Source organism: Andrographis paniculata, unplaced genomic scaffold (assembly GCF_009805555.1).
Source record: "Andrographis paniculata isolate CXL003 unplaced genomic scaffold, ASM980555v1 Contig32END, whole genome shotgun sequence".
Lineage (NCBI taxonomy): Eukaryota > Viridiplantae > Streptophyta > Magnoliopsida > Lamiales > Acanthaceae > Andrographis > Andrographis paniculata.
The window spans coordinates 8,131,943-8,146,706 of record NW_026137565.1 but is presented as its reverse complement, the minus strand read 5'-3'; the positions used below and the strand labels follow the sequence as shown (position 1 = coordinate 8,146,706).

Genomic DNA, 14,764 nt, shown 5'->3' with positions numbered 1-14,764 from the left:
TTGACGGCTTGACCTTTGACCTTGACCAGCTCTGCTGGACCCTCTGCCATCTTTCAACCATTCCCTCTCTCTCTCTCTCTCTCTCTCTCTCTCTCTCTCTCTCTCTCTCTCTATATATATATATATATATATATACACATATGCATATGCTCAGCGGCAAATATCCTTAATTAATCATTTCTTTATCATCATGACCACAATGATTGATTCATTGCTTTCTTGCTTCATGGAGTATATATTATGGGCCGCGCTGCATGCACATGTTACTACATATTATTATCTTTATATATTTATAGTCCTGCAAAATTACCGATGCTATATTTTCCCAACTTATTTTGATCTGCAAACTAAACAAAATAAGTCACAGTTGGGAGAACCATTGTTTAAATCATTATATAACCAGACTTCACCGCTTTTCTCGCAAACAGTCATTGATATATAATAATAAATAATTAATTAATGAGGTGGAGTGATTTGATATGAATTGAATAGTCGAGTACTGTGTTACATATGTAAAGCGGTAGTGGTTTAATTTGTTGTGGTTGATTCAGTGGTGAATGATTAATGAATGGAATGATTAAGAAAGTGGAGACCTCCGAGGGGCCCTCTTCCTTCTGCTGCTGCTGGTGGTAAAGGACGACGACGACGACGATAGCTGCTGCACAGATCCATTATTATTATTGCTGTTGTTCATTGGGGAGCTGGCGCGTGCTGCTGCAGCATATTCCTCCTCCTCCATCTCCATCTCCATCTGCCGCAGCAGAATATTAGATGTAGAGCAGGCAGCAGGATCAGTGGGATCTGCATCGTCCATATACCTCCGCAGCCCTTCAAATTGGGAGATACTCATACTTGCTGTAGTCATTAGCTCCTCATCACCATCACCATCACCATCACCAAACCTGCCGTACACAATGCTCCATAAATCTTCCCCGTGGTACACCATGTGATCCACCTGCAACACCACCAATTACTCAGTATTATTAATTCACGATTCATTATAATATACATATACTAGTACAAGTTTTTAGTAGTAGTAATTCATTAACTAGCCTATGCAGAGTAGATTAGAGCAGAGGGTGGACCCACCCACCCTGACCTTGCATGAGAGGGAGCAGAATTTGAATGGGTCCTGCAGATTTCTGTCGCAGGTGAAACAAGTGTTCCCCGCTGATGAATTATAAGAACCGGCTTTGCAACATCTCGTCGACGACTGTGCCCGAGGATTCAAGAATATCACTTTCGCACTGTTTATTGTGTACGGCTGCACCAACCACCACCACCATTCATTCATTCATCCCATAGATACAGATATAGATATAGATATTGTACTTCCTCCCTCGGGCCGGGCTCACCTACCTGAATGTAGGAACAGTCGATGAGTTTTTCAAGGTCGTCCAGTCTAATAACATCTTGGTAAACATATCTCCTCACCTGCACCCACCCATTACTTATATAAATTTCACTCTCTCTCTCTCTCTCTATCTATATATATATTGATAACTGATTGATTCACCAAAATAGAAGCAAGCAAGCACGCAATGCATTAAAAGAAAATGGTTGCAATTCAGATTAATCCATGTACGTAGGCTGTGGCTAGAGCTTGCCTGTAGTCAGTAGAGAGAATTGGATGAAGAATATTATAGACAGACAGACAGACAGAGATGGTCAGCGTAGGTATAGGTGTAGGTGAGTACTTGGCATACGTGCTGAAATTAAACAAACATCTCCCTGCAGTCCCAGCCAATTAATTACTCCATTCATTGTTAGGAATTAGCAATTAATTTACGTTATCCAATTCAGTACGTACGGTACGGTACCTATGTTATGCAGTTGGCAATTAATTAAGTAAAGGCAAAGAGTCTGTCTGTCTGTCTGTCTGTCAAAGATGAAAGCAACGTATACGACTCATGTATATATGTGTATTGAGTATGGATATATATTATATATATATGGTAGGGAGGGGCCGGGGATGATGAAGATTATTGATTAATGATTATACAAGTAGAAGTAGACGTAGACGTAGAAGGGTGAAGGGTACCTGGAGGAGAGGGTGAGCTGGGTGGTGAGCGGGGAGGCAGTGGAGGCAAAAGCTGTGGCAGCACAGGAGACAGAAGATGTTCTTTTCACTCTTCCTGCGATTCTGGTGGGCCCCGCAGCCCCCAAAGAATGTCTCCGCCATTAATCCCTCCAGCCATCCAGGCATCATAGCAGCCACAGATGATGATACTGCAGCCGCCATCTCTCCCCCTCCGACCGACACCTAAATAAATAACATATACAGACAGACAGACAGACAGATAGATAGATAGGCGAATTGAAGGAAGGTAAGGTAGCTAGCGTGCAATCTTCGTGATTACCTTATAAATGTGAAATTATAAGGATAGGGACGATGAAGTTCGTAGCTATATAGGTGAAGAGGGTTGAGCTGATCGAGCCTGTGAAATTAAATACTCCTACTTACACTTATATATATATATAGAGAGAGAGAGAGAGAGAGAGAGAGAGAGAGAGAGAGAGCAGAAGAGCAGGGCCATGATTGGGATCGAATTCGAATATCGAAATGTGCCCTTGCCCTTTTAATTTTAATTTGCTCACTGCCCCCTCCCCTTCCCGACCCTGCAGTGATCGAGCTGGCCGAACTGTATGTGGTGTGGTGTGTGGGTACGCTTTCATTTCATATCATATCGTAACCTGTGCTCTGTCCGTGTCCCCTTTTTTTTTTTTTTTTTTTTTTAATTCTATTTATAACTTTTAGGAAGATAAATAATATTATTATATAATGGCCGAATACATGCAGACATACAGGCCTCGCCAGTGACACCATATATATGATACTACTATATTGGTTGGATTGGATCATTAATTAATTTAATTTCTTGTTGCCCCATGGCCATGGACTGAGTAGTTAACCAGAGAGCTTGAAGCACACTGCCAATTGCGCCAGAAACTAACCAACCTGCACCTGCAGGGACGTGGGTGAGTGATTTAACAGTGTTTATTGGATAGAATATTGTAATCCTTTCTTAATTAGCCTCTACGGCATTCTTGTGGTTGATTTACATGTAGTTAATTAATGTGATTCAATTAATAGAATGTATGTATGTAAGATCATGCAGAGATCCTCTATTAATTGATTATGCATGCATGCTTGTTAGTTAGTAGGATGGCCCATGCCTTGTTTGGTGGACGATGATGATGTATGTGCATGTTCGTGATTATGAGCGTCCGTCCGTCACCAGGCCCACCCTCTTGCATTGGGCTGGGCTGGGCTGGATTGGATTTGCCCCTTTCACTATACATACATAAACAAACATAGCAAATCAAATAACCAATGCAAGCAGCCCCAACTCTTGCAATTCTTTCATTGCTACTTTCCCATCCTCCTCCTCCTCCTCCCACTCCCACTACTGCTACTGCTGCTGCTGCTGCTAGACACTCTCCCCTCCTCTCCTCCGCCTATTAGGCTACTAACACTATTCATTGATTTGATTGTTCCTTCCCTTTCCTACATTTTGAGTTTTGAAATCTGCCAATGGCGGCACCACCAAAATCTCCTCAACTCAATTAAGCGTTTGTTATGACTGTCTGCCTGACATTCATCATGGTTTGCCTGCCTCGGCTTGCTTGCTTTTCAAACTTCTCTCTCGATAACGGACGGACCATTCTATCTTTCTTTCTACATATACCCCCCATCAATCACTCATGTCTGGTTTGGTTTGGTACTGCTCATTTTGCCACTTCAATGTTGTGTGTGTGTGTGTGTTTCTTGTTCCTGGAATTGTATCCAATCTAACCACCTCCACCATCATCAACCATAATTAAATCTTGAGGATTACATAGCAACAACAATTGGGGGTGGGGGATTACCATAATTACCCCCGCCCCGCCCCGCCCCGCACGTCGACAGCTCCCAACCGACATCCACCAAATTGCAGCGCTGCATTTGCCATTCTACCTAACGTATGTAGTATTATTCTTTATTTCCTCGTCCGTCGCCCATGGCATTGCCATTGTAGTAAGCCTTGCTCTTCTTCTTCCTCTATATAGATCCTCTCTCCATTCAACCGTTCACTGTTTCTCTCTTATACACATATCTTTCAGCGATCTCGCCTTCTTTCCATGGGGGAATCCGTGTCCAATAACAGTGATCCGCCCCTGCCGCTGATCGAAAGGCTCAAAGACTACGGTCAAGACAATGTTTTTGCTCTCTGGGACGAGCTCTCCCCCGAAGAGCGCCACCTCCTCGTCAAGGACATCGAGGTGCCGCCTCACTCCTCGTTCCGATTCCTTTTACTTCAGTGCTAATCGTTATTTGCCATTCCCCTTTCTTATATCTCCAAATACAGCACGTTTCAAGTTAGTCATTGATTCAAATTCAGGGCGTCTCGGACTTTGTGAAACCCTGAGCAAAAATAATACGTACGTTATAAAGATGTAATTAAATGAATTTTCAAAATAATACTCCTTCCGTCCCACGCACCATATCACGTTATCGTTTATATCCGTCTCACATACTATATTATACTATGTCACTTTCTTTTTTTTAAAAAAAAAAATAATAATTACACACTTTAATATCATTTTAAATTTTTTAATTTAATTTAATTTTTTATTTTACTTAAACTAATTAGTTATCTTAATTTTAATTTATAATTATTTATATTATCGAATAATTATTTTCACTAATACATTCTTAATTATCTACTCATTACACCCCTCTTAAAATATCGTGTCTACAATGTAGTAGATACAGTATGTGGGACGGAGAGAGTATTATCGAAAAATATAATAATTAATTCTATAAAAGTAAAAAAATTTTTAATTATATATTAATAAAAGCTCGTATCCACAAAGTATATCATCAATAAAAAATAATAATAATAATTTATTAATATAAAAATAATAGTACAATAATAATAACAAACTCTATCATTGATTACAGAATTTCTGCACAAAAATTTATATAATATAATATAACTAAGATAAAAAAAGGCATGAACAAACTAAATTTAAATAAGCTTCCCAAAAAATTATATAGCAGAATTGACATGTTCATCAAAAGATGATTCGACTGCACAAAAGAAAATAAATTTAAAAAATAGCATAATAAAAATAAATTATAAAACAAAGAAGAGCCTAATCACTAAAACCATCATTTGCCAATAATCCTCTGCCACAACATTTCTTAAACAACTTACAACGAAAACAAAAACTTTATTAAGTTCTTTTGAATATACAAGCCAATCTCTATCGCATCTTTCCTTATTTGGCAATACTCTAGTTTAGAATGTAGCATAAAATTATCTTCCAAATTTATCTTTATTGCCTTTTACAATAGATAAATCTCTTTTAGGACCTTTTATTGCTAACATATTAATCATTTCAGAATCTAAAGAATTCCAATTTTTTTATATAAAAAATATTAAACATAACATTAGAATCATTATCAAAATTAGCGATACATTCATCAATGTCAATATTTTCAATTTCATTATTATTAACATTATCAGTAATATCAACATTTTCAACCTCAACATCATCACCAACATAATCATCAATAAAATTTTTATTATTTTCAATATTCAAATTATTTTCGACATTTAGATGTGGTTCTCTTATAATGAATTTATTAATTGCTCCACTTTGAGATTGAATTAGTTCATCAATTCTCTTTTTCTTTTTTCATATTCCGACTCGTACTTTTTTTTTTTGAGGCATAATTTATTCTATTATTTGTAAATTGTAAAAAATAAGGAACAATAAAACCTGGATTGAAATCCTCTCCACCGGCATTGGACAGAGTGCAACTGGGCGCAGACTCTTGTCTTTCCTGCAATCCATAAACCATAATCCAACAATTTATCAAAAAAGAATTAATTGAAAAAAATAATAAAATTACTATATTTGAATTAGTAGATAAGAGAATTAAAATTATTAAATTAATTCGTACCAAAAAAAAAAAAAAGCAATGTGTGTCACCTGTTTGTCTGTAGTTGAATCGAATAAAAAAAAGAAGATAGAAAAGGATTGCATGTTTATCTATGTCGGCTGAATTGAGAGAGAAAAGGAGAGGGAGGAGGGAATTGTCTGTGTGTCTATGTCGTTGAACCGAGAGAGAAAAGAAGAAAGAGGGAGGAGGATTATCTGTTAGTTTGTCTACATCTGAACCAAGGGAGAAAAGAATGAGGGAAATGGGGACTGTGAACGCTGGCTAGTTTGAGGAAAAAAATGAAAAAAGACGTAAAATTGTGAACGTAACGATTGAATTTATGATTAGAATTTAAAAAATAATTTTAGAATTATAATTAAATTAGATAATTATAAAAAAAAAATTATAATTTAAAATTTAAAATTTAATTTTAAAATTTAATATATCTAATAATAATAATAATATATTAATATTTTAAAATATAGGTCTATTTTAAAATTGGGGTCTGAGCGCTCCCTGTAGCCGCCCGCCGCTGTTGAAATTTAAAGTGTTCTTCCAAGTTGAAGATATGAACTCTTTCCTGTTAATGTGAACTTGAGGATCTTGTTTTTTCTTGTTTTTGTCTCTATATATATATATATATATATATATTTTTTTTTTAACTTAATTTTGAGTTGTGTAGGATCTGGAACTGAAATGGGAGGTATGATCCACCCATATCGACATGTTTGATTGCCACATTTCATAATAAATGCTATTCAAGTATAGTAGATGCCTTTTCTCTTCCAGTTATCCGTGAAGTTCATGCTAGATGATTATATTTGATTCCATTATAGATATGTATCAAGGCCTTATATTATTTTCTGAATTTTACGGTTTTCCGGGACTTTGTTACAGGGCCTGGATCTTCCAAGGATAAATCGGATTATTCAGTGCTCGTTCCAGTCACAAGGTTCCTCGGTTATACTATTCGCTTGGCAAGTGTACTTCATTAAATTTTGAATGTGTATTTCTTAAGTTTTAACCAATTTGTATAGGGCTCCCCAAAGCAGCTATAGAGCCAGTGCCAGAGAGCAATGTATCAACGGTAGACGAAAGAACAATGGAAGAAAGGGAGAGGTGGTGGAAGATAGGGTTAAAAGCCATATCAGAAGGGAAGTTGGGTGTGGTGCTTTTATCAGGTGGACAGGTTCGTCACTCATTCGAAAGACTGCACAAATTTTCTTTATTAAATTGAAATGTTATATTTATCCTTTTTCTTTTTATTATTATTAATTTTTATTTATATATTTATTTGTTAAGCCTACAATATACTGTAAAAGTTTTGAAGATATATATGGATTGGAGGGCCGCTTTATGTCACAATGGGCAGAATCATGGTGTTTATGTTCAGGTGTGTGTTGGATATAGGCTTCTAGTGAAATTCAACCTTTTGCTTTAGGTTCAGTAACTGAAGATGGAATCCTCTTGTTAAAAGGGTAGAGGAAATTTAAGTTTATATTCATTTCTTTTGTGACAAATCTTTGGAATGCAATTAAGGTTTGCTACATTAATTAGAACCTGGTGATGTCAGAATACTTGAAACAGAGTGAGATTATGGGTATGGTTTTGGAACAGTTTAATTGAGAAGTTGAATATGGATCCACAAAACACATGTAAACCATTTGTTCAACTATGCGAGACAAGGCATAATGTAGGTTCTCCATATATCTGTTTTGAAGTCTGATAATTTATTCCAGGCTTTATACTGCTATATTACAAACTTGCAAACAAATATTGTACGTTTCTAGAAACATTCTTATATACATTAATCTCTTATGTTCTGGGCTATTGGTGGACACCAATTTCCACTGCACTGATCAACTTCTTATGATGCAGATGTTTGATTGGGGGTCTTGAGTTTTCCTGTCTTAATTTTTTAATCTTTTGAGTGTAGGGAACTCGCCTTGGAAGTTCAGATCCAAAAGGTTGTTTTAGTAAGTAATGACAATGCATTCTTGACTATATTATATTATTTTTTATATATACATATAAACTTTGTATTCATTTATTTATTTTGATGGGCACATTTCATTTATTATGCATTAAGGCATCTGTGTTATGTGGTGCTTGCTTGAAACATCTGGAACTAATAAATCACTCTGGTGGACACATTTCTCTTTTGTATGCTGTTTTCAAGTGTTTGAAGGCATCATGGATTTGATACCATGATCTATTACATGTGAATCTAATATTTACTAGAATTTTCACAATATATAGCATATACATATATGTGCACATCCACACATGCATTCTGTTTTTAATTATAGAAATTCTTTTGCTTTAAGAAGTACTCTATTCAGGACCTGAAGTTTCTTCTTATCTCAGACATTGGGCTTCCATCTGGAAAGTCACTTTTTCAACTTCATGCTGAGCGAATTATACGCATTCAAGTGCTGGCAGCTCAATCTATAAATGAGGGTGTGCTACATTTTCTACATCAAAGTTTCTCCTTAATTATTCGGTCTCCAACCATGATCAATTTGCTCAATGCAGGTTCTGCTAGTGTTACTCCTGTTCATTGGTACATAATGACTAGTCCATTTACCGATGAATTGACCCGGAAATTCTTTGAAAGCCATAAATATTTTGGCCTGGAAGCAGATCAGGTAAGATTTTTTGACATTATTATCTAAATTTCATGCTATTTGTTCCATTGGCTTACAAACTGGATTGGTTACAGGTCACCTTCTTCCAGCAGGGTACGATTCCTTGTGTTTCAAGAGATGGAAGATTCATCATGGAAACACCATACAAAGTAGGGATTATTTTCATTACATATATATATATATGTACGTATTTTTCATTTTCAAGATTACTAGATGCATATTTTGTAACCACTAGTGAACTTTTTGTGCACGTTTTCATCTGGGTCATTGGATGCTTTCACTTTGGTAACTTTTTTTGGAGTATTTAGATTAATCACCGATACCCAGTAATTATTGTGGTGCTTGCCTGTGTTCAATCTAAAATGGCTTTCACTATATTTTGGTTTCATGTTATATTATATTCTTTATGGTCACCAATTTTATCTTTATAATGATATATTCTGCAGTTTACCCGCATGGCTGCATGCATTTACAATTACCTATTTTCTGAAGCCAGGTAGCTAAATCTCCTGATGGAAATGGAGGTGTTTATTCAGGTGCGCTGTGTTAAAATGAATTGTGCGTCTCTTCTCATTAGGAAATTGTGAGAATGCTTTGTTCTTAAATGTGAGGAAAAAATAAATATTGCAGTTCAAAGTTGTTGGAAGATATGGCTGCAAGATGCATAAAATATTTGGATTGTTATGGAGTTGACAATGCTTTGGTGAGTGTTCCATCGCTTATGTATTCCCCTTTAATTTTCAAATGTATATATCTCAACAAAGATTATAGTCGCCACCAAAATTGAATGATCTACGAACAGGTACGTGTTGCAGATCCAACTTTCTTGGGTTACTTCATTGAAATAGGTGTGACTGCTGGTGCCAAAGTTGTTCGAAAGGTGAGTTGGTTTATGTGAAAATTGTTAATTTGTGTTGTGTTACTATTTAAGGGTTCCTTCTCCATTTGCTGTGTTTTAGGCATATCCACAAGAGAAAGTTGGTGTATTTGTTCAAAGAGGAAAAGGTGGACCTGTCACTGTGGTTGAGTACAGTGAACTGGATCAGTCACTGGCTAGTTAATCAGGGAACTGGTCGGCTTCGCTTTTGTTGGAGTAATGTATTGTCCTCAATGCTATTCTCTTAGCATATTTTAATTCCATTCACATCTCTTTTAGGCTTTTGGAGTAGGCCATTTTACAGATTAGGAAATTATTGCGATGCATCCCGAAGTGTGCTCAACTTCTCAAAAAATTACTAAACCAATCTGAAAGCTTTGAGGGTGCACTTGAATGGAAATGTTTGATAAGATGAATTTCAAACCCATAAATATTTCATGTATTGGTTGTTTTTGGTATATGTATTTAGCAAAATAACTCAAATTTTAGTTGAAGTTGGACCTAATTATTTTGTGATATGAAATCCAGTATCTATGGAGTTATTTGAAAGTTTTTCCATAAATACGCCAATTCAACTTTGTGGTGTCAAATGGGGCCTTTAAAATGCATATGCTTCTGCATCACGTCTAACAATGATCTGACATTATTTGCTGATCACTAAATTGTAAATTGAATGTCTTATGCCAATCAACTATTTGTAAGTGGTCAATTTTGAATAACTTACCTGAGGCTTAATCAACTTGTATTCATTGTTTTGAGCGTTCTGTATTTGATGAGAGTAGACTGATAGTTCTGTATTCATTGCTCATGTCCTATCCACCTAATGGTATCTGGTTTACTTTTCCCAAAGTCGAGATTGCATTTGAAATGGTAAAATGGCTGCCTTTAGAAAGGTTAATTAGAATTGCTGCTTCCCTTTCAACCCTCATCATAATAATCACCCTTATCCCTTTCAGCTTTTCCTGTACAAGAATTCTTTTTATAGAAAGAGTGATATGATCTGCAACCAAATATATGTAGAAGAATATTCTATTGCAGAATATATATAAATATTATTATGGATAATCATATTTTGAGATATTTTTCTGCAGCCTAACATCCAATATATAATTCTTAGCCTTTCTCCATCTGCTAGGAACATTACAACAATATGCTGTTACATCTTTGTCATTTTTGGACATGAAAATGTCTACTTTGAGGAGGATATATAGATGAAACTTCAAAGTGTGCACTAAAAAGGCTGTCAATGTCACTTGTCACCTGCTTTTATGTAAATCAATTCATGCTGGTGGGATGTATTAGCATTTAATCTCTTATTTGATGGCATGGTTATATCTAAAATTGAAGGAATAGAGTCCATTAATTGATTGCTCTTGTTTGGATTGTCGACATTTCTTCTTAATGATAATACCTTTTACATGTGTTTACTTGGGCGTATTGTGTATCTCTAATTTGCCTCCATCTTTCAGGTCTGCCTACATATGTTCACTTTAGATTTTCTGAACCAAGTGGCAAATGGACTTGAGAAAGATAGCATGTAAGATGACATACACTTCTAGTTGTACCTGGTGCCTTTCTGTTATTTTGGCATTTTGACATATCACAGCACAGCTCAGCATTTTAAGTTCATCAAAGGAATTGCCTACATGCTAGGAAACTTTAGAATCAGTTTTCTTTTGTGATGCTCATGGTTGCAGTGGTAAAACCCAATCAGGATATAGAATTTTGTTAGGATAGATGTAAACATGAGTTGGGCTTTCTGCTAATGCCAACGACATAACATATTTTATATTATGCATGAGTGCAGTTACCATCTTGCAGAAAAGAATATCCCCTCAATTCATGGGCACACAGTGGGGTTCAAACTAGAGCAATTTATATTTGATGCATTTCCTTATGCTCCTAATGCTGTGCTTTTTGAGGTATGTATATTAGCTGGGTTTGAATGAAAGAAATATAGTCCAGATACATATATAGGTAGTTTGGATCCATTATTGTGCTATTTTCCTTGATGTGTAGGTGGTCCGTGAAGAAGAATTTGCCCCTGTGAAAAATGCAAATGGATCAAATTTTGATACTCCTGATAGTGCCAGGTTGCTAGTCCTTCGGCTGCACACTTGTTGGGTTGTTGCTGCTGGAGGCTTTTTGACTCATTCGGTGCCCCTATATGCAACCGGTAGAGACATGCACAAATTGTGAAAAAAATTAAAATAATAATAAAAAGAAAAAGAAAATTAAACTGGCATCTAACATTTTCGATGATGAATGTACAACAGGTGTGGAAGTTTCACCCCTTTGCTCATATGCTGGAGAAAACCTTGAGGCAGTATGCCGGGGGAGAACATTCCACGCGCCTTGTGAGATTGCATTCTAAAAGCAACTTTTGGTGTTGGTGACGACAGCAAATGTGTTGCTATGGAATGCTTCTGCTGGTATGGTGTGTGGAGATATTAGTTGTTGGATGATGGGAGCCAGGGAAGATGGGATGTGCATGCATGCATTATGCATATACCAGTCCACCAGGAGCAGGAGCAGGATGCATGGATGGATGGATGTCTTCAATCTTCTTTTTGGTAAAATACTAATAAATAAGCAGCGCTTGCACTTGCACTTGTGTATATTGAAACTTGCTTGTATTGAGGTAGAGGGAGATTGATAGACAGAGAAACACATCTGTTTGGGAATCAATCATGAGTTTGTGTGTGTCTTATTTGTATGATGAAGACAGACTTGGTTTGATGATGACGATAAAACGGGGGAATGAATGTATGAATGAATGATATTCACATTTGCATTATTGGATTCTGTCTGTATGATGCAAACAAACACACAAAGGGCAAACACTAATGCATTGCGGTCGGATTCACTCAACACCAGATACATTAATTAATTAACATAGATAGATATGGATAGGATAGGATAGGGTCATACTCATAGGGAGAGTGAGTGAGGTTTTGAGAATTCCGTTGCTGGACTGGACAGACTGCCTCCTCAGTTTAACTAACACTATCTCATATCTATGTCTCTATTTCTATATACAATTTTCTATTTTTATTTGCCTAATTCAACTTCAATATCAAAATATTCTCTATATATTTTATTTTAAAATTTAGAAATAACATTAAATATTTAACAATAAATATAAAAAAATTAACACATTGCCGCCGCAGATTCTCCTCAATCTTCTTCTTACCGATTCTTCCCTAATTCTTTCCTCCTCTCTCTTCTTCTTTCCTTGTTCTCCTTTTTTTTTCACCTACCATGCGCTGCTCAGCTCCTTTCAAAATAAAAAAAAATATATACCCATAACAAAAAAAAATCTATTTAGTACATTTCACAGCAAACAAAGTATTCATTTCATACTTACAATATATATTATACAAATATCATTAATATTTTTAAAATTAAGTACAATAATCAAATTGATAATTTTTCAGAGACGGAGAGAGTATATATAATTATTTCCGAACCGGTGAAAATTGCAAACCGAAACCGAATCTCCGGTTCGATTTGCGTCTGGTTCCAATTCGAAAACCGGTGAACCGACAGTTCGAAAATGCAATGGGCAACTCTGCCCTCCCCCCTTCTAGGTTAATCTATCAACAAACCCAAACCCGCCGTCAATTCCACACCTGAACCTGAAGCCTCTCCACTCCGCCGATCGTCTCTGAGTTGACGCCATTGACAAACAGAGAAAGACGCTTCGATTTACATCGCCGATTGCACTGCTGCACATGCTCTTACCACTGCTTTTGGTTTAAGAAACCCAACAGGTTTGCCTACCTCTTACTCTTATCATCCGTCATCCATAACCAATTGTATTATATATATACATTTTGGAATTTTGGCCAAACTGTTCGAATTATTGCGTTAATCATCCAGCAATTAGGTTGTGGGGTGGTAGAATTTTAAGAGTTATGGTCTCCCTTCTGAGTTCAGATTATGGGTCTAGCGGGATCGATCTCCTTTTAAATAAACAAAAACAAAATTTATACTTTGGTTGTTTTTCGCTTGAAGTATTCAAATGAGTCTTAATAGTACGTTGTCCAGGTTATAATGCTATAAATAATATCCAACATCAAACTTGGGTGGGAAATTGGCAATGAGTTTGATTGCACGAGTGAGGCAGCATTTGCCATACGGATCCTTGAGAAGACATGCTGCTGCTGCGGCGGCATGCCCTTCTATTAAGTCGATGTGGGCGATCAGAAACTTTGCTCAGCCAGCAAGGGTCAAAGACGAAGAGGAAGAGGAAGTTGAAGTAGATCAAAGAAGGCTTCCTGCTGATTATGACCCAACAAACTTCGACCCCACAGAGCATCGTAGCCCCCCATCTGAGAGGGTATGGAGGCTTGTTGATGAAATAGCTGGACTGACTCTTGCTGAATCTGCGGAGCTGTCATCCATTATGATGAGGAAATTGGGCATGAAGGAAATGCCGGTCATTGGGGTCATGAAGCCTGGTGCGGTTGGACTGGCAGGGAACACTGCAGCAGCAGCAGCAACAGCAGCCAAGGAGGAAGACAAGCCTGAGAAGACTGCGTTTGAGCTAAAGCTAGAATCTTTTGATGCTGCATCGAAGCTCAAGATTATTAAGGAGATCCGCAGTTTTACTGAGCTGGGGCTGAAGGAGGCCAAGGACTTGGTGGAGAAATTGCCTGCCATCATCAAGAAGGGGGTCCCCAAGGAAGAAGCAGAAAAAATTGTTGAGAGGATGAAAGCAATTGGGGCAGTAGTCATAATGGATTGATTGATAGATAATGTGTATTGTATGCATGGTCTGTCTGATGATATGATGATGATGCTTCTTCTCTCGATATAAGGATGCATGCATGATATTATAATTCTTGGAGATAATCCAATCCAACCCTATCCCTCCTCTATTTTTTCTTTGCTTATGGCGACAGTGGGACTGGTGTGGTGTGGTTTGTTAGTCATCTTACAAATTGTACACTTACTTGCTGCTGCTTCAGGCCTCCAGTCTAGTCTATAGTATTGCTTGCCTTCACTTGGATGAGCTCGACCGATGATGTTCCTTCTAACTACTAATAAATAATACTAGCCATTGTGGTGGTCGGCCCGCCCCCGCCCTGCCTATTGAGACTTTGAAGATGATGGCGAGAGGAGGAGGAGGAGGAGGACAGAGGCATCCATCAAACCAGAGTCGAGAGCCACGCAAATTCACTCTCACTCACCCACCCACCAGTCTTTATTTATTTAATTATTCTCATCATCATCATCCAGTGTCAGTGTGTGGTAGTAGGGAATAGGAAGGTTACAAACCTACAATGACAATGACAATGACAA

At 37.1% G+C, this 14,764-nt stretch overlaps 2 protein-coding genes and 1 pseudogene across 3 annotated transcripts; 2 read left to right on the top strand and 1 right to left on the bottom strand.

The window, feature by feature from the left end:
* Positions 1 to 381: 381 nt before the first annotated feature.
* Positions 382 to 2,550, bottom strand: LOC127247859 (protein RGF1 INDUCIBLE TRANSCRIPTION FACTOR 1). 2 transcript variants are annotated; one of them, XM_051269909.1, is made up of 5 exons: positions 2,361 to 2,550; positions 2,042 to 2,263; positions 1,360 to 1,434; positions 1,094 to 1,264; positions 382 to 955 (listed from the first exon to the last, which is right to left on the bottom strand). In XM_051269909.1, exons 2-5 carry the CDS (start codon positions 2,240 to 2,242, stop codon positions 578 to 580), a joined length of 825 nt encoding a protein of 274 aa, XP_051125866.1. In that variant the 5' UTR covers positions 2,243 to 2,263; positions 2,361 to 2,550; the 3' UTR covers positions 382 to 577. The 2 variants fall into 2 exon arrangements, with proteins under 2 accessions (XP_051125866.1, XP_051125867.1); XM_051269910.1 differs by having other exon boundaries at positions 383 to 955; positions 1,100 to 1,264; positions 2,361 to 2,548.
* Positions 2,551 to 4,049: 1,499 nt separating this feature from the next.
* On the top strand, positions 4,050 to 12,230 carry LOC127247267 (UDP-N-acetylglucosamine diphosphorylase 1-like; annotated as a pseudogene).
* Positions 12,231 to 13,009: 779 nt separating this feature from the next.
* LOC127247264 (uncharacterized) lies at positions 13,010 to 14,324 on the top strand. Its single transcript, XM_051269048.1, has 2 exons — positions 13,010 to 13,230; positions 13,508 to 14,324. The coding sequence occupies exon 2, from the start codon at positions 13,560 to 13,562 to the stop codon at positions 14,205 to 14,207; it is 648 nt and encodes a 215-aa protein (XP_051125005.1). The 5' UTR covers positions 13,010 to 13,230; positions 13,508 to 13,559; the 3' UTR covers positions 14,208 to 14,324.
* Positions 14,325 to 14,764: the final 440 nt, after the last annotated feature.